The sequence below is a fragment of the Ursus americanus genome, chromosome 12 (assembly GCF_024610735.1).
Source record: "Ursus americanus isolate L20-20 chromosome 12, mUrsAme1.1.p, whole genome shotgun sequence".
Lineage (NCBI taxonomy): Eukaryota > Metazoa > Chordata > Mammalia > Carnivora > Ursidae > Ursus > Ursus americanus.
In genome coordinates this window covers 4531085-4556364 of record NC_142138.1, presented here as the reverse complement: position 1 = coordinate 4556364, position 25280 = coordinate 4531085, and the positions used below count along the sequence as shown (strand labels likewise).

At 37.5% G+C, this 25280-nt stretch overlaps 1 protein-coding gene across 4 annotated transcripts in view; it reads right to left on the bottom strand.

Annotated features, from left to right (window-relative positions):
* MAST2 (microtubule associated serine/threonine kinase 2) overlaps positions 1–25280 on the bottom strand; it is a 204516-nt gene that overhangs the window by 120405 nt on the left and 58831 nt on the right. For all 4 annotated transcript variants that reach the window (XM_087865856.1, XM_045799660.2, XM_045799663.2 and 1 more), the window contains exon 4: positions 3900–3931. In XM_087865856.1, the coding sequence (XP_087721982.1) occupies positions 3900–3931 (32 nt within the window). The remainder of the gene's footprint in view (positions 1–3899; positions 3932–25280) is intronic.

The window sequence follows — 25280 nt, the reverse complement described above, 5'->3', positions numbered from 1 at the left end:
CTCTCAAATCCAAGCTCTTCATTTCTATGGTATACTTTACTTCCCAATTTGGAGACATTGGAGGGGTTACTTGGTAAGTGGAAGAGTGTGTATTTTGTAGAATGCCAAGATATCACATCTAAAAATCCATTTTTTAGTTTCTATCCATTTTAATGCAACTATTATATTTATATAGAAAAGCATAACAATTGATAGCCTCCAAAATTACTTCATTTATTTTATATTGCTCAGCAACTTTGAAAATTATGCTTATTAAATGAAGCTCTCTCCCGAAAGAAGACACCAAACTAGCTGCAACCCCCAAATTTCTTTGCACCCATAAAATATACTAGAGAGAATATGCCAAAGGAAATGAGGCTTTATACCTGCAATAGGCATATGGTAGCATCTGCTCTTGCAAGAGCCGTTCTGGGACAGAGACAAACAGGGACAGAAGTACAACACCTCCTTCTCCTTCCAGCCAAGACTGAGAAGACAATTACAGTAACTTTTTTTTTTTTTTTTAAGTAATCCCCACACCCAACATGGGGCTTGAACTCACGACCCCGAGATCAAGCACACTACTGACTGAGTCAGCCAGGCGTCCCAAGACAATCATAATAACTTTTAAAACTTCCAAACTACGGGGCACCTGCGTGGCTCAGTCAGTTAAACGGTTAAGGGTCTGACTCTTGGTTTCAGCTCAGGATATGATCTCCAGGTCATGATCTCAAGGTCATGAGATCAGCCTGCATCTGATTTCTCAGGCTTCAGCTTTGCACACTCAGTGCAGAATCTGCTGGAGATTCTTTCCCCCTTCACTCTCCCACCCCCTCTGCTCCTCCCCCAGCTCGTGCACGCTCTCTCTCTCAAAGTAATTAAATCTTAAAAAACAAAACAAAACAAAACAAAAAAACTTTCAGACTAGTCTACAAGGACCAGAAACAATGGAGCAAATGACTAAGTCACTTGTTTCATTAACATCAGTTTCTCCACACTTATCACAAACTTTTAAGTATTAATTAAACTTACTCAAACATCTTATGTTGTGTTGTTTATACCTTCCGGCTTCTTTACTGCAAATGCTAAGCCATACTTTGCTTCCTACTGCATACTTCCTACAAAGACTTGCCCAGCTCTACGCAAAAGAGGTACCATGGAACCTCAATTATCTGGGGAGATAACTAAGCAGAGAAGAGGTAAGCCCATCTCTTGTTTTGTAAGTGAGACGATACAGTCCCAGAAAGGATAGTTCCTGTCGACATATAACTTACTAGTGGCAAAGCCTAGATTAGTATCCAGGATTCCCAGCTTCCTTATAGAATAAAACTTTTCTACTCCTCCAATATTAAAGATAAAAAAAAAAATTGTTTGCTCTGAGGTACTTCTGGCTTACTTAATGACAAATCCTCAAAATAGAAGGTTATGTCTAATTGAATCTTACAGCCTCAAAACCTAGATCGGTGCCCAACACACAATAGACAATAGTGTGCATTTACTGAATGATCAATTGTTTAAATGTGAGTTACTTTATTAAAAGTATTTATTTCTGAGTCTAATTAAATTTTTTAAGGAAGTTACAGAAAGCCTAACTTTAGATATCACTAAAAGGACCAAGGTATTCCTAAGATTAAAACTAAAATGACCCCCAAATGCCTCCAATTTCATATAACAGTCATTTTCCCAGGATACCCTTCCTTCTCCTCAGCAAACTCCATTCACTGGAGGCACACACTCCTAGAAGAAGCTACCTGCCTCAGGCCTTAATTCATTTCACTTAATCTTAAGCAAAGAGCAAATCTCAGAGAACTTCCAAGTAAGAGGAAACAAAAGAAAAAATGCCAGAAATAATACAATAGTGACCAAGTACAGGGGTGCCTGGCCAGCTCAGTCAGTAGAGCATGTTACTCTTGATCTCACGATTGTGAGTTTGAGGCCCACGTTGGATGTAGAGATTACTTAAAATCTTACAAGATGCTGAAAAGCCACTCCTTTTCAGTTATGTATACATAACTTAGCAGAGATCACTCCATTAAGAGTTCTGGTAGCACCTTTGCCCAGTTTTTAGAAGACTTGGGGCACTCGAGAACCTAAATTTCAGATCCACTGCTAGAACTAAGCTAATTTTTTTAAAAGATTTTATTTATTTATTCGTCAGAGAGAGAGAGAGAAAGAGAGAGCACAAGCAGGGGGGTGACAAGCAGAGGGAGAAGCAGGCTCTCTGCTGAGCAGGGAGCCCAATGTAGGACTCGATCCCAGGACTCTGGGATCATGACCTGAGCTAAAGGCAGACACTTAACCAACTTAGCCACCCAGGTGTCCCATAAACTAATTTTTAAAAAAAGATTTATTTACTTATTTGAGAGAGAGAGGGAGGGAGGGAGAAAGAGAGAAAGAGCACAAGCGGGGGAAGGGTGAGAGGGAAAGAGAGAATCTCAAGCAGACTCCTCTCTGAGTGCAGAGCCCAATGCAAGCTCTATCTCAGAAACCTGAGATCATGACCTGGGCCAAAATCAAAAGTCGAATGCCTAACTGACTGAGCCACTCAGGTGTCCCTAGAACTAAGTTTAAATAAAGAAATGTGGCTCTTAAATAATAAAATGTGTCCAATTTAACCCCATATGTTTCCAAGAGTTCTAAAACTAATACATCCTAGAAAATTTTAAGAAATGAAGCACTATCACATATATTAAGTGATCCTTCTAATAGCTGTAAGAAAAGAGAACAGATGTCATGATCCTCATTTTACAGATAAGACAACTAAGACTTAAGGAGATGAAGTGATTTGTCTACATTTACAAAGCTAATTAAGTGACAAAGCTGACTGAACCCCAGGGGTTTTCTGACTCATAACTTGAGTCTCTTTATCAAATTACAATGAGCTTTCACAAAGCAGCCAAAGGGGCTTTACAAAAATCTCAGAGGACAACTAATTACTAGAGTATTTTTATAAAACAAAATCCTGAAACGGCAATAACAGAATTACCTTGTACTTCATACACTTACAAAAAGTGCATAAGATGTGTATATAAGGTACACTTAATAAATAAATATGAATTCTGTTGTGTCCTCCTACTTCTATGCTTCTGTAAGGAAAAGTTTTGAAGCCATTGTTTTATCATAGTGCCATTTCCTTAGTGTTTCCCAAATCTGGCTTCTTAGCAAAATCATGGTGGGTGTAAAGGCAGGTGCATAAAAATACAGGTTTCTTGGGCCTCAACGTGGAGATTCTGACTCAAATAAGTTCAGAATCTGTTCAGAATTTTAATAAGCATTTTGATGATTCTGATTAGCCAAATTTGCAGTACTGCCCCAAAAGAATTCTTAAGAGAAAAAGCAGGCCAAGAAAATAAAAGAATTTAAGTCCAGGGACAAAGATTATTTACCAATTTCCCTAGCCCTAAAGCCAGAATAGAATGAACAGGTGAAAGAAAGCCTTACTCCTACCCTGAATCCAAATTTGGTGCTGCCCTTGCCCCCAAACTGTCAGAAAAGTTGGCCTCTCCCTAGTACCATGTTATGGAACAGATAAAGATGCTCAGAGTTTCAACCTGAACATTCCCAAAAAGCTTAAGTCTGTTTAAAAAAAAACAAAAAAAAAAAAACACCACTTGGTAAATCCCAAAACACAAGTATAAAAACTGTGGTGGTACTTAAGTAGCAGCTTTTCCTCAAATGCTCGGCAAAAACTGAGACAGAGAAGATGACCGGGGGTGAGAAGGGATGGTGGAAAGGGGAGGATCTGACCTAGCAAGAGAAATTGGCTGGCCCACCGGGTTCCCTGGCCCAGATAAGAGTCGGGGGGGGGGGGGGGAGGAAGGGGGATAAACGGGACTCCTCTAAATAATACTGACAACGGCCCCCAGAAGGGATTCCTAAGCTAGTGTTCATAATCATAATCATAATAATCAGCAACTTACAAGCTGCCTCTTCTTGGAAGGCTCAACTCCTTCTGAAAAACAAAGCACAAACACAAGTTACACAGAAATAAGAACACATCTAAATCTTACAGGTCTGCATTAAATGCCCTATAGCATTATCTTAACAATGGCAAAAACCAAATATTTCTCTTATCTTTTAAATTCAGTGAAATAAAGAGCAGTCAGGTTAACTACAACCTCTCTACTCTTCCTTCCCAAAAGGAGTATCTCACAGAATACTTGCAGCATTTTCCCCACTAGATGGAACCATCTCACCAGTGGAGATTATTCCAGATACCCATTGGGCTAGCCATTAACTTGATGAACTGTAAAGGATTCACCTATCATTGAGTCAGGGATATGAAAGGAACGACATGGAATTTTTCTTTAATTAGGAAACATTTTAGACAAAGAAGTATAGAAAATAATATAACGAAGGGATGACTATAGACACCATTGGTGTGAGAACAGTTGGGCCTCTGTGACTTGCTTTCAAAATGTATCAAGTCCCACCTCCCACAACTTCCCACTTAACTGGTACAAAATATTTTATCTTTGCCATATGTCTTTTTATGTTTTCTTACATATATATTCATAAATAATTAGTAGTACTGTTTCACATGTTTTTAAATTATTTAAAATATTGTATGTATTCATCTACTGACTTCAACATTATAACTGGGAAATTCACGTGGATATTTTTCACTTTCATTCATTAGTCCACTTTATAAATTTATTTTGTCACTTATTTATAATATTTATTTATCCATTCTCCAGGAAACAGAAAGTTAATTTTCTTTGCATGTTTTTCTTCTCCATCAAAACAATGCTCCTATAAATAGCTTGTACTTGTTTCTTCATGCACACTATAAAAAGTCTCTTGGAAGTATACATTTAGATTTAACCTTCCCCTCCAATGCTTCCCAGAGCTGTCTCCCAAGCTCCTGACACTCATAACCAATTTGTCTACTCAACATCTTAAATCCCACATGTCCCAAACTGAGCTCACTCTTTCCACCAAAGTTGATTCCAACCACAGGCCTTTCCCATCTTAGATGATAGTATTTCTTCCTTTTTTTTTTTTAAGATTTTATTTATTTATTTGACAGAGAGACACACACACACAGCAAGAGAGGGAACACAAGCAGGGGGAGTGGGAGAAGGAGAAGCAGGCTTCCCGCTGAGCAGGGAGCCCAATGCGGGGGCTCGATCCCAGGACCCTGAGATCATGACCTGAGCTGAAGGCAGACGCTTAACCAACTGAGCCACCCAGGTGCCCCACAGATGATGGTATTTCTATTCTTCTGGTTGTTTAGATCAAAACAACTGGACTCATCAGTTATTCACATCCATCATATCCCATCCATCAGGAATTCTTTTTTATAGTTTTTTTTCATTAAAGTTTCATAATTATCAAGAGTTTTGTCACAATCTATCATTTTTTCCCTTTTTCTCTCCTGAAGTTTTTTTTAAAATTTTTATTTAAATTCTAGTTAGTTAACATACAGTGCAATATTGGTTTCAGGAGTAGAATTCAGTGATTTCATCACTTACATATAACATCCAGTGTTCATCATAACAAGTGCCCTCCTTAATACCCAAAACCCTTTTAGTCCATCTCCCACCCACATCCCTCCATCAACCCTCAGTTTGTTCTCATCGTTAAGTCTCTTATCACATTATTTCCCTTCCTCTTTTTTCCCCCTCCCATGTGTTCATCTGCTTTCTTAAATTCCACATGAGTGAAATCATACCATCCATCAGGAATTCTTAATGGCTTCAGCTTTAAAATACATCCAGAATACAACCATTTTTCAGACATATCTCCACAGTGTACATACACGTACAATCTCTTAAACAAAAACCTTGGATTTAGTCATGTTTTAGATATTGGAATTGGGGGGTGGGTATTAAAGTAACAGCACATACATGTTATATTATGTAACAATATATCATATAACACCTTCAAAAGAGACTGGGGCAGCAACAAAACACACAAAATCCACTTAAATTTCTGCAATAAAATATATAATAATCACAATAAATGTGATAAAAAGTCTAAAGAGTCTCAATTCAATTTTGTCACCTGAAGAGTTGAAGTTAGGGAAAAACCTCTTGGCTTCTGCTATTGCAGTCTAAGCCACCATGGTCTCCCTGGCTTCTCAACCATCCCTTACCCAGTACCCCATTCCTACTTCTACCCTTAACCCTCTATAGTCTATTCTCAACGTAACAGTGTTCCTTTCAAAGGTCAGTTAGATCGTAACACTCCTGCTCAAAACCCTCGAATGGCTCCCTGATTCACTCACGAGTGAAAATCAAAATCCACATAAAGACCTAAAAGGGTGACTCACCACCCCTTCCCAGTATCTCTCTGACCTCCTCTCTCCCTTGCACACTTTGATCCAGCCATACTGGACTCTATTATTCATCAAACACATCCGGCATTCTACTACCTGAAGGTCTTAAGCTAATCTGTGCATTCTACTTATAACGCTCCTCTCCCCCCAAATATTTCCTTGACTAACTCCCTAACAGCCTTCAAAAATCTTGGCTCAATTTTCACCTGAGCATGAAGTCTACTACCCTGATAGCCCTACATAATGTTGCAACTTCCTTTACTCCCTATCACCCTCTTATACTGCTATAACTTTTTTTTAATATATCACCAATATATTTTCAATACATTTATCACTAACATGTTATGTAATTTACTTATTTATTATGTTTATTGCCTATTTTCTATCCTCCCCCCCACTAGACTCTAAGCTCCATGAGAGCAAGGATCTCAGTATGTTTTATTTACTAATGCATCTGAATGACTTAGAACAGTGATTGGCATATAGTAGATGCCCAAAAATTAATTGCTGAACACATATTCTCCAATATTTGGTATTTTCAGACTTTCTGATTTTTTTAAAGATTATATTTATTCATTTGAGAGAAAGAGTGCACACCCGTGAGGGTGGGGGGGCAGTGGGGGAAGGAGAGGGAGAATCTCAAGCGGACTCCACACTGAGCACAGAGCCAAACACAGAGCCAATCCCATGACCTGAGATCATGACCTGAACTGAAACCAAGAGTCGAATGCCTAATGGACTGAGCCACCCAGGCACCCCAGACCTTTTAATTTTTGCTAATCTACTGGCTCTCATCATAGTACGGTTTTCAATTTTTCATTTTTTTTTAAGATTTTAAGTAATCTCTACACCCAACATGGGGGCTCAAACCCACAACCTTGAGATCAATAGTCACATGCTCCACCAACTGAACCAGCCAAGCAACCCCAATCATAGTATGGTTTTAATTGGTATTTCCTGTAATTATTAGTGAGGTTAAGCAAGGTTTCATATGTTTATTAACCACTAGGGTTTCCTCAATGGTGAACTGCCTATTTATACCCTGGCCCATTTTTCTATTAGATTTTCTGCTTTTTTTTTTCTTATTGAATTAGAAGATATATTCTGGATAGTAATTACTTATAAGTTAAATTCATTGAAAATGTTTTCTCAGTCTATTTTTTACTTTTATTTTTAATAGAGTCTTCAAAAGATTTAATTTTTATGTAGTCAAACATCAATCTTTCCTTGTATTATTTTTTATACATAAGAAATACTTTAACACACAGACACATGAATATATTTGCTTATATTTTCTTCTCAAAGATTTGTAGGTTTTTCACAAAAAGTTTGTTAATATACCTGGAACTTATTTTTACATATGGAGGGAGATAGGAATTCTATTATATTTTTTTCTGTACATATGATCAATTATCCCAGGTCATTTGTTAAATGATGTACAATTTCAGTGCAATATTCAGTTTGCATAAATGCAAGGGTGTCTCTCTTGACTATATTCTTTTCCACTGTACTTCAGCCCCTGTGCCAATACCATACTGTTTAACTGGTATAGCTTGACAATAAGTCTTAATACCTGTAAGGCAAGTCCATTCATATTGTTATTACTTTTGAAAATTATGAGAGCTAATCTTGGGCTTTGCTCTTCCATATAAATTTTAGAATCAACTTCTAGATAAAAACTTTGACACTGCACTCGATCCAGAGTTGAACTGAGGATAACTGACATATTTACAATACAGACAACTACTATACAAGAACATGGTACACCTGTCCACTTATTAAGGTCTTCTGTAATATGTTTTAATAAAGTTTGATCATTTTTCAAATAAAGATTATACAAATATTTTTGCTAGATTTATTTCTAAGTACCTTATATTTTCTTGTTGCCATTATATATTTTTTAAACACATTTGCCAAGAGTTGTATTTCATAACACCAGTAACACCATTTTCCTCCCAATATAGTATGAAAATATACAGACACAGAAAACAGAAAAATTTTAAAACCTGTACGGCAAACATCTATATATCTACAACCCAGATTGTTTGATTGTTAACATTTCACAATACAGGCATGCCTTGTTTTAATGCACTTAGCTTTATTGCTCTTCATAGATATTGCTTTTTTTTTTAACATATTGAAGGTTTGTGACAATCTTATATCAAGTCTATCAGCACCATTTTTCCAACAGCATTTGCTCACTTCATGCGTTTCTGTCACATTTTGGTAATTCTCACAAAATTTCAAACTTTTACATTATTATTATATTTGCTATGGTGATCTATGATCAGTGATCTTTGATGTTACTATTATAATTGTTCTGGGTGCCCATATAAGATGACAAACTTAACTGATAAACGTTGTGTGTGTTCTAACTGCTCCACTGACTAGCCATTCTCCTCATCTCTCTCCGTCTCCTCTGGTCTCCTTACAATATTGAAGTTAGACCAAAAATAACCCGACAATGGCCTCTATGTGTTCGAGTGAAAGAAAGAGCTGCAATTCTCTCACTTTAAATCAAAAGCTAGGGGCACCTGGGTGGCTCAGTCAGTTTGGTGCCTACCTTCGGCCCGGGTCATGGTCCCGGGGTCCTGGGATTGAGTCTCACGTCGGGCTCCCTGCCTGGTGAGGAGCCTGCTTCTCCCTCTCCTCCCTGCTCCTGCTCCCTCTCGCTATCTGTCTCTCTCTCCAATTAATAAATAAAAATCTTTTAAAATGAATAAATACATAAATCAAAAGCTAGAAATATTTAAACTTACTCAGAAAGGCATTTCAAAAGTCAAAACAGGCCAAAAGCTAGGCCTTCTGCACCAAACAAGTTGTAAATGCAAAGAAAAAGGTCTTGAAGGAAATTTAAAATGCTATTCCAGTGAACACGTGAATGCTAAAAGCAGAACACCTTTATTGCTGATATGGAGAAAGTCTGAGTGGCCTGGATAGAAGATCAAACCAGCCACAACATTCCCTAATCCAGAGCAAGGCCCTAACTCTCTTGCTTTCCATGAACGCTAAGAAACATGAGGAAGCTGAAGAAGAAAAACATGAAGCTAACAAAAGTAGGTTCATTAGCTGTAGGGAAAGAAGCCATCTCCTTAACATAAAAAATGGAAGGTGAAGCACCAAGAGCTGATGTAGAAGCACAGTACGTTGTCCAGAAGATCTAGCTAAGATAATTAATGAAGGTGACTACACTAAATAACAGATTTTTAATATAAATGAAACAGCTTCATTCTAGAAGAAGATTCTATCTGGGACTTTCATAACTAGAGAGGTCAAGGCAATGCCTGGCTTTAAAGTTTCAAAGGACAGACTGACTCTCTTGTTAGGGGCTAATGCAACTGGTGAATTAAGTTGAAGTCCATGCTCATTTACCATTCTAAAAATCCTAGGGCCCTTAAGAATTATGCTAAATCTACTCTGCCTGTGCTCTATCAATCAAACAACAAAGCCTGGATGACAGCACATCTGTTTATAGCATGGTTTACTGAACAGCTTAAGCCCACTGTTGAGACCCGCTCAGAAAAAAAAAGACTCCTGGGGCGCCTGGGTGGCGCAGTCGTTAAGCGTCTGCCTTCAGTTCAGGGCGTGATTCTGGCGTTCTGGGATCGAGCCCCACATCAGGCTTCTCCACTAGGAGCCAGCTTCTTCCTCTCCCACTCCCCCTGCTTGTGTTCCCTCTCTCACTGGTTGTCTCTGTCAAATAAATAAAGGAAGGAAGGAAGGAAGGAAGGAAGGAAGGAAGGAAGGAAGGAAGGAAGGAAAGAAAGAAAGAAAGAAAGAAAGAAAGAAAGAAAGAAAGAAAGAAAGAAAGAAAGAAAGGGATAAAGACTCCCTTCAAAATATCACTGTTCACTGACATTGCACCTGGTCACCCAAGAGCTCTGATGGAGATGGACAACAAGATTAATGTTTTCGTGCCTGTTAACACAACATCCATTCTGTAGCCCATGGATCAAGGAGTAATTTTGACTTTCAAGTATTATTATTTAAGAGACAAATTCTGTACAGTTTTAGCTGCCATAGGTAGTGATTCCTCTGATGGATCTGTCCAAAGTAAATGCAAACCTTCAGGAAAGGATTCACCATTCTAGAGGCCATAAAGAATACTCGTGATTCATGGGAGGCAGTCAAAATACCAACATGAACACGAGTTTGAAAGAAGTTGATTCCAACCCTCAAGGGTAACTTTGAGGCGTTTAAGACTTCAGTGGAAGAAGTAACTAAGTGCAGATGGGGTGTAAACAGCAAGAGAACTAGAATTACAAGCGGAGCTTGAACGTGTGACTAAATTGCTACAATCTCATGGTAACACTTGAACCGATGAGGAGTTACTTCTTATGGATGAACAAAGAAAGCAGTTTCTTGGGATGGAATCTACTCCTGGTGAGGATGCTGTGAAGAATGTTGAAACAATAACAAAGGATTTAGAATATCACATAAACTTAGTTGATAAAGCAGTGGCAGGGTTTGAGACAACCGACTCCAATTTTGAAAGAAGTTCTGTGGGTAAAATACTATCAAACCACATGCCACATTACAGAGAAATCATTCATGAAAGGAAGAGAGTCGATCAATGTGGCAACTTCACTGTTGTCTTTTTTTAAGAAACTTCCACAACCATCCCAACCTTCAGCAACCACCATCCTGATCAGTCAGCAGCCATCAACACTGATGTAAGACCTTCCACCAGCAAAAAGATTATGACTCACTGAAAGCCCAGATGGTGGTTAGTATTTTTTAGCAATAAAGGATTTTTAAAATTAAGGTATGTAGCTTTTTTTTTTTTTTTTTTTGGACAGAATGCTATTGCTCACTTAATAGACTATAGTATAGTGTAAACATCTTTCATATGCAGTGGAAAACCAAAATATTCTTTTGACTTTCTTCATTGCATATTTGCTTTACTGTGGTGGTCTGGAAATGAACCCACAATATCTCCAGGGTATGCTTAAATTTGCTCTATCACATATTTAGCGACCCACCCATTTTTAAAAAACAAAATGCATTTTCAAGTAGACTACAGACATCAGTAGACACTTAAGCATGTATATCATTACTCAGAATTAAGCATTTATTTACAATGCTTTCATGTTGGAGATTTAATATATATAATATATATTATATAATATACAATATATTATATAATACAATATATAATATATATCCATGGATATATATATATATTTATACACACACATTTATATATATATATATATATATATAAAGATAAATTTACAAACACTGAACGCACAAACCTTAAGTATGCCAGATGATAAGTTTAATAAATGCAAAAACTCAGGTAACCCAAATCCCTACCAAAATATAGAACATATCCAACAATCCAGAGAGTTCCATCATAACCTTTTTTGGTAAATTCCCAACAAACCACTATTCCCTCACCCAAGCAAACACTATTCCCATTTTTCACCATGGAATGGTGGTACTCCAGAACTTCATATGAATGGAACAAGTATGAACCCTTATATAAAAAACTTCTTGCACTCAGCACAGCATTTTAGAAATTCATCCATATGTTGCATGAAACAGTAGCAAAATCTAATCATATGACTATATCACAGTTTATTTATCTTTTCTCCTAATAGATATTTGGGTTATTTCCAGTTTTGAGCTATTAACATTCCTGTACAAGTCTTTCAATAGGCCTATGTTTCATCTGTCTTGGATAACTACCTAAGAGTGGGATTACTGGGTTATAGGATAGGTATATATTTAGTTTTATAAGAAACTACCAGATCTTTTCCTGAAGTGATTATACCAAGTTACATTCCCATTAACAATGTATGAGAATTTTAATTGCACCACATCATAGCTAATATAGTAATAATTACTAATATAAGAATTGCTCTACACTTATGCCAAGAACTCCAACTGCTCTATGTTCATACCAGTATGTGCCATCAATATTTTAAATTTTAGCCGAGATTGTAGTGTTTAATTGTATCTCATTGCAGTTTTAATTTGCATTTTCAAGATGACTAATGATGTTAAACATCTTTTCATGTGCCTTATTAGCCAGTGGTACTTATTTTTTTATGAAGTATCTTAAAATATTTTTGCCCCTTTCATAATTGGGCTATTTATCTTTTTATTATTGAGATGTAAGAATTCTTCATATATTCTAGATGCAAGTCCTTTGTTAGATATGTTTCATGAATATTTTCTCTCAGTCTGTGGCTTGCCTAACTGAAGTCACTAGTGGTGACTTTTGATAAGCAAAAGTTTTAAATTTTGATGAAGGTCAATTTATCAATATTTTTTTATGGTTAATGCTTTCAGGATCTTGCCTAAGAAAACTTTGCCCATGCGAAGAGCACAAAAATATTTCCCTATATTTTATTTCTAGATGTTTTATGGTTTTTAGCCTTTATATTTAGGTCTATCATCTATTCTAAACTAATTTGGGAGTAATATGTGAGTTAGGGTTAAGGTTCAGTTTTGTTTTCCCATCTAGATATCCACTTATTCCAGCATCATTTATGGAAAACACCATCTTTCCACCAACAGATTGCTTTGGCACCTTTGTTGAAATCAAATTAAAATAGAATGGGCTATTTTGGGACTCTCTGCTGATCTCCATTCTTCTACCCTATGCCAGCACCACACTTTCTTGATTCTGCAGCTTATATTAAGTATTGAAGTCAGATCATGTAGTCTTTTTTTTTTTTTAAGATTTTTATTTATTTATTTGAGTGAGAGAGACAGAGTGAGAGATCTTGAACTGTGAGAGGGGTAGAGGGAGAAGCAGACTCCCCACTGAGCAAGGATCCTGATGTGGGGCTCGATCCCAGGACCCTGGGATCATGATCTGAGCTGAAGGCAGATGCTTAACCAACTGAGCCACCCAGATGCCCCAGATCGCGTAGTCTTTTAACTTCGTTCTTCTTCTTCAAGAATGCTTTGGACATTCTAGACTCTTCGCATTTGCATATAAACGTTGCATATAAATTATTAATCTGTACAAAAATGTTTGCTGAGATTACAGACCAATTTGGAAAGAACGGAGATCTTAATAATATTGAGTTTTCCAACCCACAAACACAGTATTTCTCCACTTATTTAGATCTACTTTAATTATTCTAAGCAATGTTTTACAGTTTTCAGCAAAAAGATCTTTTGCTAAACTTATCTTCAAGTAGATATTTTTGAAGCTATTATAAATAAAATTATTTCATTTTCTAATTGCTTGCTTCTAGTATGGGATACATCAATTTTTACATATGGACAGTCCTATAACTTTGCTATATTCATTAATAGTTATAACTGTTCAGCAGATTCATTAGGATTTTTATGTATAAACAATCATGTTCTCAGGGCACCTGGGTGGCTCAGTGGTTTAGGTGTCTGACTCTTGGTTTCAGCTCAGGTCCTGATCTAGGGGTCATGAGATCAAGCCCTGCATTGGGCTCCTAGCTCAGCAGGGAGTCGGCTTCCCCTCTCATTCCCCCTCTGCCCCTCATCCCCTGTTCGCATGCTTTCTCTCTCTCTGAAATAAAGCTTAAAAAAAAGATCATGTTCTCTATAAGTAAGAGAGTTTTACTTCTTTCCACTTTCTAGAACGGTCTGCGGTAGACCTTTACATTTAGGTAGACATCCTTGCCACGTTTCTCATCTGATCAAAGGGGGAAGGAGTTCAATATTGTACCACTAAATACGATGTTGGCTGTAGGTTTTTCATAGACAACCTTTATCAAATTGATAAAGTTTCCTTCTAGTCCTAATGTGTTTAGAGTTTTTATCATGAATGGGTATTGATTTTATCAAGTACTTTCTCAACATATACTGAAAAGATCATAAGATTTTTCTCCTCTACTCTATTAATGTGGTGAATTACAGTGATTGGGTTTTGTTTTTTTTTTTTTTTGGAAAATTTTATTTATTTATATGAGACAGAGAGAGAGAGAAAGGGAGAGCATGAGCAGGGCGGGGAGTGGCAGAGGGAGAAGGGAAGCAGACTCCCCATCGAGCAGGGAGCCCAATGCGGGGTTCAGTTCCAGGACCCTGAGATCATGACCTGAGCTGAAGGCAAATGTTTAACAGAATGAACCATCCAGGTGCCCCCCAGTGATTGATTTACTAATACAGAACTTCCTCGACTTATTATGGGGTTATGTCCCAATAAATCCATCATAAGTTGAAAATACTGTAAGTCAAAACTGCACTTAATACACCTAACCTATCGAACGTCACAGCTTACCCTAGCCTACCTTAAGTGTGTTCAGAACACTTACATTAGCCTACAGGTGGGCAAAATCACTTAACAAAGTCTATTTTAAAATAAAGCATTGACTGTCTTAATATAATGTATTAAAAACTGTACTGAAAGTGAAAAACAGAATGACTCTGTGGGTACAGAATGACTTTAAGTATATCAATCGTGTGGCTGACTGGAGAGTATCATACTACATTATCGCCAGCCCAGGAAAATATCAAATTTCAAAATTCAACATACAGTTTCTACCAAATGTGTATCATTTTCACACCATCACAAAGTTGAAAAATCATAAGTCAAAATAATATAAGTTGGGGACTGTCCCTATTAAATTAATCTTACATTCCCGGGTATAATCCAACTTTGTTAGGTTATCTTTGCTAATATTTTATTAATGATTTTTGCACCTATGTTCATAAAGGATAATGGTCGCCAGATTTTATTATAATGCCTTTGTCAGATTTTGGCATCACAATTATACTGGCCTCCTAAAATTGGCTGGGAAGTGTTCCTGTCTCTATTTTCTGAAAGAGTTTATATAAAGATTGGTGTTATTTCTTCCTTAATTATTATACAGTTTTCATTAATAAAATCATCTAGGTCTGGAGGCTTTTACGGAGGATTTTGCCCTCTATGTTAAATAAGACTGGCCTATGTACTTTCTCTTCTCAAACTGTCCTTGTCAGTTTGGGCATGATAATCCTCATAAAATGTGGTGGGGGAGTGTGTTCTCTTTTTCTTCTTTATTCTGAAACAATCTACATAAAACTGGTAGTACCATTCTTTGAACCTATATGACAGCTCTGGCTTCTTGAATAGCTTAAATAGGTAACATGAAGTAGGTTATATTTGGGGGAAATAATAATAAAAATTCTACAAAATACATATGTGCCCCTTTCTGAATCACTTTTAGATAAGGTAACGAAATGCATCAATGAAGATCCATCCCGTCTTCTTCCTTACCCTCTCCTTGCACCTCCACAAAAGCCTACACTTGCAAGATGGATGGCCCGGGGCTCCAGAGGAGTACATTCCATGCCAAGCACTCTGGCACCATAAAGATAGGCCTAAGACAAAGTGGAACAAAAAGTGCTCTCCAATCAGACATGATTTCCCAATCCTCCCTTTCCCAGAGAATATTCATAGCAAATTAAGAAGGGAAACTGCTCAGTCAGGAAGTTTGGCTAAGATAAGAGCACTCTCATTTAGAGAGATAAATATAAATTTTATTTATCACTTCATCTTAGAAATTAGGATGGTAATATCTGACAATACATTATAACATCAGGTGAGGCCCATCCCATTCAGCCTTCTCTGATCTACTAGCTATATCTTGACTCTCCATATTCCTTATGATCTTCCAATTAGCATTCTGACACACCTAAGTCTATCCCACCTTAAAAAAAATTTCTTCCCTTAACTACTACACATCCCTCTTCAAACACTGCCTTACCAAGTCTTTTTCCCTTCATAACCACATTTTTTTTTTTAAGTAGATTTCATGCCCAGTGTAGAGCCCAACCCAGGATTTCAACTCACGACCCTGAGATCAAAGATCTGAGCCAAGATCAAGAATCCAAAGCTTCGGGGTGCCTGGGTGGCACAGTCAGTTGAGTGGCACAGTCAGTTGAGCATCGGACTCTTGGTTTTGGCTTGGGTCGTAATCTCCAGGTACTGGAATCAAGCCCTGCGTCAGGCTCCACGCTCAGCACAGAGTGTGCTTGGGACTCTCTCTCCCTCTCCCTCTGCCTCTGCCCCTCCCCATACCCTGCTTGCTCTCATTCAATCTCTCTCTAAAAATAGATAAATATATCTTTTGGAAAAAAGAGAGCTGGAAACTTAATGGACTGAGCCACCCAGGCATCCCCCCCCTTTTTTTTAATCACAACCATACTTCTTGAATTAGTCTACATTCACTGTCTTCAATTTCTCACTTCCTATTTGTTCTTCAATACACTGCAAATAGCCCCAGACCTTACCACCCCCATTTAAACCATTCTTGCCAGGTTATCAATGGTCTCCATGTAAAAAAACCTCCACTGCGTTCAGTCCACCATTTCTTTTTCTGACTTGACTGCTCAGCAGCATTTGACAGTATCATTCACTTTTGAAAGAATTTTCTTTCCCCAAAACCACATTCTCCTGTTTTAGCTCTTACTTCTAAAACACTATTTAAACACCTTTGCAGGCTCATCCTTCATCATCCAAGACCTTTAAATATTGATTGTTCTTAAAGCTCTGCCTGGAAACTCCTCTCTACATATTTTTACAGATGACTCCCATATTTGTATCTTCATCCCAGATCTCTCTCTCTTGAGCTCTACAGATAACTATAACTATCTTGTCCTTAAAATGTCTAAAAACTCAACCTGGCTTTCTATTCAATCTAGCTCCTGTATTTTCCATTTCAGTGATGGTACCGCCAAATCCAGAGTCATTCTTTTTTTTTTTTTTTTTCCAAATTTTTATTTAAATTCTTGAAGGTTAACATATAGTGTAGTATTGGTTTCAGGAGTAGAATTTAGTGATTCATCACTTTCATGTAACACCCAGTGCTCATCTTAACAAGTGCCCTCCTTAATACCCATCACCCATTTAGCCCATTCTCCACCCACCTCCCTCCATCAACTCTCAGTTTGTTCAAAGTCATTCTTGATTCACTTTCTTTCACCCTACAAGCCAATTATTCAGCAAGCCTTGCCAATTCCTCCTCCAAAACATCTATCTTCAGCCTGTCAATTTCATTTTACCTCCACTGCCATGTCCCCTAGTCCAACCCAGCATCATCCCATACCACCGTCCTAGTTGATCTTCCTTTAGTTTGTTTCCCTGGATCCTTAATGTTCTCTCAATAGAAATATTACAGAATTAGTATCTGTTTTCTAAGTGATACTACCTTTGTTTAACAAAACAAACAGCCAAAAAGATCTCTTTAAAATGCAGAACTGATTGGGTCATTTTTCTACTTAAATTCCTCAATGGAAAAAGTCTAAAATCCTTTCTGTAGCCTACAGGATGCTACCTGGCTGCTACTGCCTACCTCTTTATCATCCTTTGCACAACTCCCCAGTCTCACTGGGACATGGCATACCCTCTCTTCACCTTCAGGGCTTCACGCCTATTTTTCTGCCTGGAATACTCTTCCTTATCTCCTTTTATATGTTGCTGAACCTTAGCTTAAATCTCATTTCCTCTGAGAAGATCTCCCTAGATACAGTTTCCCTAGCCTACTTCTAAACACTTCCAGCTCTTCACTACCATTAGTTACTTAATTGTCTGTTTTCTGGGAATGATTGTTAGCTCTAGAGAAAAGATTAGTCTTGCTCACAATGACATTCCTAGCATCCAGCACAATACCTAGCCTAGCAGGTACCAAATGAATATTTGATGAATAAACCAATGAATCAATCAAGTAAACAAATGGTACTTACTATTATCCTTATCATCACTATAATGTTCAAAATAGGGTCTTGCTCATTTGGAGTTAAACTGATGAAAAATATCAACTGCAATTAGGTCAGCAAAAAAGTCTTTACTAGAGAAAGGATATACTCTGTTATCACATATTATTTACTGGCTGGTAGCTATTGCAATGATCGTAAAAAAGAAAAGTGCTTTTAGGAAAGAAAAACATAACCTACCACAGAAATCTACTTTAATATCATTTACTAACTGGCCTTAAAAGAACCATTATCCCCAAATACAATCTTTTCCCCTAAGCTCTGGCAGCAAATAAATCTGCTGAGATGCACAAAAAACTCCCTTTCCTTTGTGGCAAATGTACCGTTACTACCGCTCTGGGCATTATGGTGTTTTAGCTCCACTCACTCACACTTGAGTGTGAGTCTATCTTAAGGTCTGAAGCCAAGGGGGAAACCAGGGTATATGCAGCTATGGTACACCTATGAAACTAATGTATTTCATTCTCCGTGTTCCATTAAATTCACAGGTCATCACCCTTAGAATGGGTTTCAATGATACAGTATTTACATTATATAATATTAAGGAACATGGAAAAGAGCACACAATATAAAGTTCATGTTATGGTTCAATAACACATCACTTATGTGACCTGGAATTTCACCTACCTCTAAGGCTTAGATAAAATGTTTATAAAGATCAAATAAAATAATGTATATGAAAGTATTTTGTTCTATAAATTGTTACACAAATGACAGATGTGTTGTTCTCATGTGAGTTTGAGGGACAGTAAAGACAGCTTGAGGATACTAACAGGATATTTCCACATGGTATAAAAACTCAGGGCTCGGAGTCAAAAAATTTTTAAACACAGTTCTACTACTTACTTTTGCTCACGAATCTTGGTCAGTGACTACACCTTCCTAAATCTCACTTTTCTTTTCCACATACCTGCAATAAAAATACCTACATTGCGAGGCGCCTGGGTGGTTCAGTGGGTTAAGTGCCCAACCCTTGGTTTTGCCTCAGATCATGATCTCGGGGTGGTTCCACTGCCCTGTGAGGGGCTTTGAGCTCCACACAGAGTGCACCTGGGATTCTCTCTCTATTCCCCCTCTGCCCCTCCCCTGGCTGTGCACACATGCTCGCTCTCTCTCTCTCTCTAAAATAAATAAAAATTTTTTTAAATGCCTACTTTGCAAAAAACAAAAACAAAAAACAAAAACCTACTTTGCCCATCTCACAAAGTTAGCCTAAGGTTAGAATACAAAAATACCTTTAAGGCGCACCCAGGTGATATAGTCAGTTTTTTTTTTTAATTAAAGATTTTTATTTTTTTATTTATCAGAGAGATGGAGAGAGGGAGAGGAAGAGAGTACACAAGCAGGGGAAGCAGACATAGGGCTCGACCCCAGGACCCTGCGATTATGACCTGAGGTAAAGGCAGGTGCTCAACCAACAGAGCCACCCAGGCGTCCCTGCGTGGTGCAGTCAGTTAAGGGACCGACTCTTGGTTTCGGCTCAGGTCATGATCTCAGGGTCGTAAAATTGACCCCGCATAGGGCTCCACACTCAGCACAGAGTCTGCTCAGGATTCTCTCTCTCTCCCTCTGCCCCCTCCCCCACACACTCTCTCTCTAAACTAAATAAACAAATCCTTAAAAAAATACATTTAAACACAAAGTTTTCAAATGAAAAGATGTTCTACACCATATGTCATCAGAGAAATGCAAATTAAAATAATAATGAGATAGCACTATACACCTTTTATATAAAGGCCCCAAATCTGGAACACTGGCAACACCAAATACTGGTGAGGATGTGGAACAACAGGAACCCTCATAGGATATCGTGGATGTATGTCATTATACATTTGTCAAACCCACAGGATGCACAACACTAAGAGTAAACACTAAAGTAAACTACGGACTTCGGGTGATTATAATGTGTCAATTTAGGTTCATCCTTGGCAAAAAAAAAAAAAAGAATATACCACTCCGGTGAGTGATATTGATAATGCGGGCATGTGTAGGGGCTACGGGATATGTGGGAAATCTCTGTACCTTCCTCTCATTTTGTTGTAAACCTACAACTGCTCTAAAACTAAAGCCTTTAAAACAACAACAACAACAACAACTATGCCCCTTCCCTCCCCCCAAGAAAAGCTTAAGGTTTGATAGTCTGGATTATCATTAAGTAATAGGAGTTCCATTTTTCTAATTTGACCCACCTGTAGCAAGTTTGTAAAGCTAATGGATAAGGCACTATTCTCCAAAAACTAACTCTATCCCCAAAACTCAAGGATATATTATTTAAAGTCTCTAAAACTTTATTACAACCATTTTGGTTCCCTGAAACTGACATAGTTTGATACTACCTGCTGAAGATGATATTCCCATATTTTCTATATTTTAAAGTTGCAAAGAAAGCTGTGTATACTAAATTCTAGGGAAATAACCATTCACTCACTTTCACTTGTCCACAAAACAAACTTCTAAAGGTATTACATACAAAATGAGATGGCACTGTTCACATGGGGAATCACTGTCTATGTGCATTACTCATTATTCACAATGACTAAACCCATAAAATATTTCCAAAGAAAAGACAAAGGCCAAGTGTCCAAAGGCAATAACTACTACCCCCACAAGTAAATATGCAAGCCAAGAGTCACAAGACTGGTGTTTGTCCTTTACATCAACAGTCACCAGCATGGAGATGACTGGTGGGTCAAAGCTATCTCTCTGCCTGAGGCAGCTCCCTCTCTGAGCCCCCCTCACACTTTCTAGTTGAATTCTCACTCATATTCACTCATTCATCCATTCCTCTTCCACTGCAGTAGCAGCACTCCTCCCAGAGAAGAAAATTAACAGGCTTCAAGAAACGTAGCTCAACCTTCCACTCCACTGAGAGTAGAGTTCGAGAGTTAGGTTGTGGAGACAACATCTCAACTAACATAAAATCAAGGGGGGAGAAAAAGACATTCTCACCACTGAATGACTAGGTATCTCTTTACAGAACTTACAAATAAACCAATACAGTGTGACTAACATAAATAATACTGCTTGGGGTGAGGGTAGGAGTGGAGAACAACATTCCAGGGCCCACTCAGAATCCACTGCTGATGACAATTAACATCCTGTACTTCCGTATCTCACTGGATGAAAGAAGACAACAGATATTTTTAACTACTTATTGAAATACAACATAAATACAGAAAAGTACACATAAGCATACAACTCAAATTTTCACAAACACATAGTAGTGTAACCAACAGCAAGGTTTTTAAAAAAAATGAACATCACCATCAACCTGGAAGTATCCTTGTGCCCCCTCTTTCAGTCACTACCCACACTCCCCAAGGAAACCATTATCTTCACTTCTAACTTTATAGATCACTTTTGCTGTTTTGGCTTTTTCTTTTTTTTAAGATTTTATTTATTTATTTCACAGAGAGAGACAGTGAGAGAGGGAACACAAGCAAGGGGAGTGTGAGAGGGAGAAGCAGGCTTCCCACGGAGCAGGGAGCCCAAGGTGGGGCTCAGATCCCAGGACCCTGAGATCATGACCTGAGCCGAAGGCAGATGCTTAATGGCTGAGCCACCCAGGCACCCCTGTTTTGGCATTTTCTTAAATGCAATATGAAGTCTATACTCTTTTGTGTCTAGCAGTTTTATTCAATATATGTCTAATTTGAATCCCAGAAAGCAAAAAGTAAATAAAGGAGTTACAAAATTTGAAGATATAGTAGCTAAGAAATTTCCAAAATTGGTAATAGAAATGAATCACATATATAAGAAGCATAATATACCCAGCTGGGCTTAATTTTTTTCAAATCCAGACCAGGTAAATGATAGTAATACTGAAAAACACCAAAGACAAAAAAAAATCTTAAGAACCAGAGAATAAGATCCACAAACTTCAAAGGAATAACAATTACAGTGGTAGTATATTTCTCAATAGCAATGATGGAAATCAAAAGATAGCCGAATAATATGTACAAAGTTTGAGAGAAAATGACTATCAACATAAAATTAGGTACACATACAATCTTTCAAGGTCAAAAACATAATAGAGATATTTAAATGAGTATGAGTATTTACTAACAACCTACCTCTACTAAAGGAATGTCTACATGATATACTTTAGGAAGGAAAATAATCCTAGGAGAAAAGTCTAAGGCCCAAGAAGGAATATTGAGCAAGAAAACTAGTAAATGTATATAAATGTCAGTAAGTACTGACTATATAAAATAACAGTAATAAAAATATCTAATTTGTGAAAAAAAAAATTTTAATACTGTACAAAAGCAGCATGTAAGTTTGGAGGAGGTGATGAGAGGGAAGGAGTCCTGTTGTTCAAGAGGGGGTTAAAATTTGAATTTGTTCTAACTCACCAGCAGAGTTAGAAAGATCAAGGAAGAAAAACAGGTTCATCAATATTTTTATGTTTTTTTAGTTTTATTTATTTATTTGAGAGAGAGCACAAGCCGTGGGAGGGGCAGAAGGAGAGGGAGAAGGAGACTCCCAGGCTCGATCCCAGGACCCTGGGATTATGACCTAGAGCCAAAGGCAAATGGTTAACCAACTAAGCCACCCACGTGCCCCTCTATCAATATTTTTAAATGGCAAAAAAGAAAAGTAGGGGTAAGGCATGGAAATGCAGGACATGGAATACAAGAAATAATAGGGTAGAGACAAATTCATATATATCAGTAATCTTAATAAATGTAAAAAGACAAATTTACCAGCACAGACAGGAAAAAACAAAAAACCTACTGCATGACATTTGCAGATCATCCAAAAGCAAAATGACACAGAAAGTTTGAAATAAAGGGACAGTTGGCTTTAAGAAAACTAATAAAACATGGGACACCTGGGTGCTCAGCTAGTTCATCATCTGACTCAATCTCAGCTCGGGTCTTGATCTCAGGGTGGTGAGTTCAAGCCCTGAGTCCTGCATTGAGCTCCATGCTCAGCAGAGAGTCTGCTTGAGGTTCTTTCCCTCTCCTTCTGTCCCTCCCCCAACTCACATACTGGCACATGCATGAATTCTCTCTCTCTCAAATAAATAAATCTTTAAAAAAAAATAGAAGAAAGAAACACAAAGAGGAACATAAGAATAGACTGAACAGAGATTTTTGTTTTTTATTTAAATTCAATTAATTAACATAGAATGTATTATTTATTTCAAGGGTCCAGGTCTGATTCATCAGTCTTATATAATATCCAGTGCTCATCACATCATGTGCCCTCCTTAATGTCCATCACCCAGTTACCCCATCCCCACCCCCGTCCCCTCCAGCAACCCTCAGTTTGTTTCCTACGATTAAGAGTCTCTTATGGTTTGTCTCCCTCTCTGGCTTTGTCTTGTTTCATTTTTCCTCTCTTCCCCTATGATCCTCTGCCTTGTTTCTTAAAATTCCACATATCGGTGAGATCATATGATAATTGTCTTTCTCTGACTGACTTATTTCACTTAGCATAATACCCTCTAGTTCCATCCATCAACAGATATTTTAAAAAAGCAAATAATATCAACATTTTTTCCTCAATAAACAACAGACAAAATGGACAAACTCCTACAAATATATCCTATAAACCTTACTAAAACTACCTAAGGATGAAATAGGAAGCTTATTAAATCTATTCCATTTAAAAATCTGAATCATACATTATGCCTGAGTTGGGTTTATCTCCAAAATTCAAGTGGTTATGCAATAGAAAAGTTATAAATGTTATACACCTCAAATAAATTAATGGAGAAAAAAACACCATATTCTCAAATGATACAGAAAGGACACATCAAATGGTTACCAACTTATTAAAAGAAAAGGAAAGAATCAAGGGAACAGAGATGTTCAAGACGTTAGAAAAAAGGAAAAGAAGAGAGCTGAAAAAAAAGGGTAGAAGTTCTTAGACTGAAACATAAATGTTGCAAACTCAAACACTTCCATGGGCCAGTAAAGTAATACAATGTATTTCATAAAATCTGAAAAACTATTACTGCAAGAGATGACATTATTTTAGGTATCAGTAAAAAAACAAATTTTAAAGCAAAACAAAAATAACTGCCAACTGGAGTATAACACACCATCAAAACGTACCACAATTTCAGAGCTGTTAAGTAAAAAGATGTGAGCCTTACAAATGATGAAACACAGGGGCTCCTGGGGGGCTCAGTCAGTTCAGCGTCCAACTGCTGATTTCGGCTCAGGTCATGATCTCAGGGTTGTGAATTCCAGCCCTGAACTGCCTCCGTGCTGGGTGTGGAACCTACTTAAGATTCTTTCTGGGGTGCCTGGGTGGCTCAGCCGGTTAAGCATCTGCCTTCAGCTTGGGTTATAATCCCAGGGTCCTGGGATAGAGCCCTGCATCGGGCTGCCTGCTCAACAGGGAGCCAGCCTACTTATCCCTCTCCCACTGCTGCTCCCACTGCTTGTACTCTCTGTCAAATAAATGTAATCTTAAAAAAAAAAAAAAAAAAAGATCCTTTCTGTCCCTCCCCACACCTTCTCTCCCTCTCTAAACTAAAAAAAAAATAAAATAAAATAAAAAAATAAAGAAAGAAAGAAAAGAAAAATGATGAAACACAGTATGTATGAAGCAGCAAAACAGAAAACAAGGATCCATAGGGGCTATATTCATGAATTTTTCTTTAAATCTCTAAAGATGGTCCAAAAAAACCACTTCTACAGGAAGTGGTTCACAGACCTACAATCTGTGATCCTAATTTATAGAGGAGAATGCAGGAATTTAATTCAGAGATGATAAGGGGATGTAACTTTAGATTACTATTAGATTTCTAAGTGAAACAACTCCATGGACAAAATACATCCTGCTTAGGGAAAATGTGCCATTAAAATAAAGTCCAGGAAGAAGAGGAACTCTAAAGAACTGAGAGGCTGGCCCAGTTACCCTTCGCTGCAAGGATTTTGAAGTTAATCATGACGACAGTAAGAATTTGAAAATTAGGTGCTACATGGGGAAGATGGCCAGGAGGCTGAGAGGTAGAGAAGGAGGAAAACGACACTCAGGAATGAAAAATGCCAGAGAAGATGAATAAATATGTTAAATATAAATCCCTCCCAATAAAAGGCAAAAGTCTGGTGTGGCTACAACATAGAACAGGAATATATACGGCAGAGAAAAAAAGAGAAGGTACATGAATGAGAGAAATCATTCAATTTTCAAAGCCATTTAGTTTACTGACATGATAAAAAATATTTAGTAGTACTAAGGATTGATGAGTATAAATTGCATTTCTCTACTTTTAGTCAACTTCCCACAAAAAGGAATAAAAAACATCAGAAGGAAATCATTATGTTACATTTTTGTCCATATGTCATCATCTTTTTAAAAGTGAAATAAC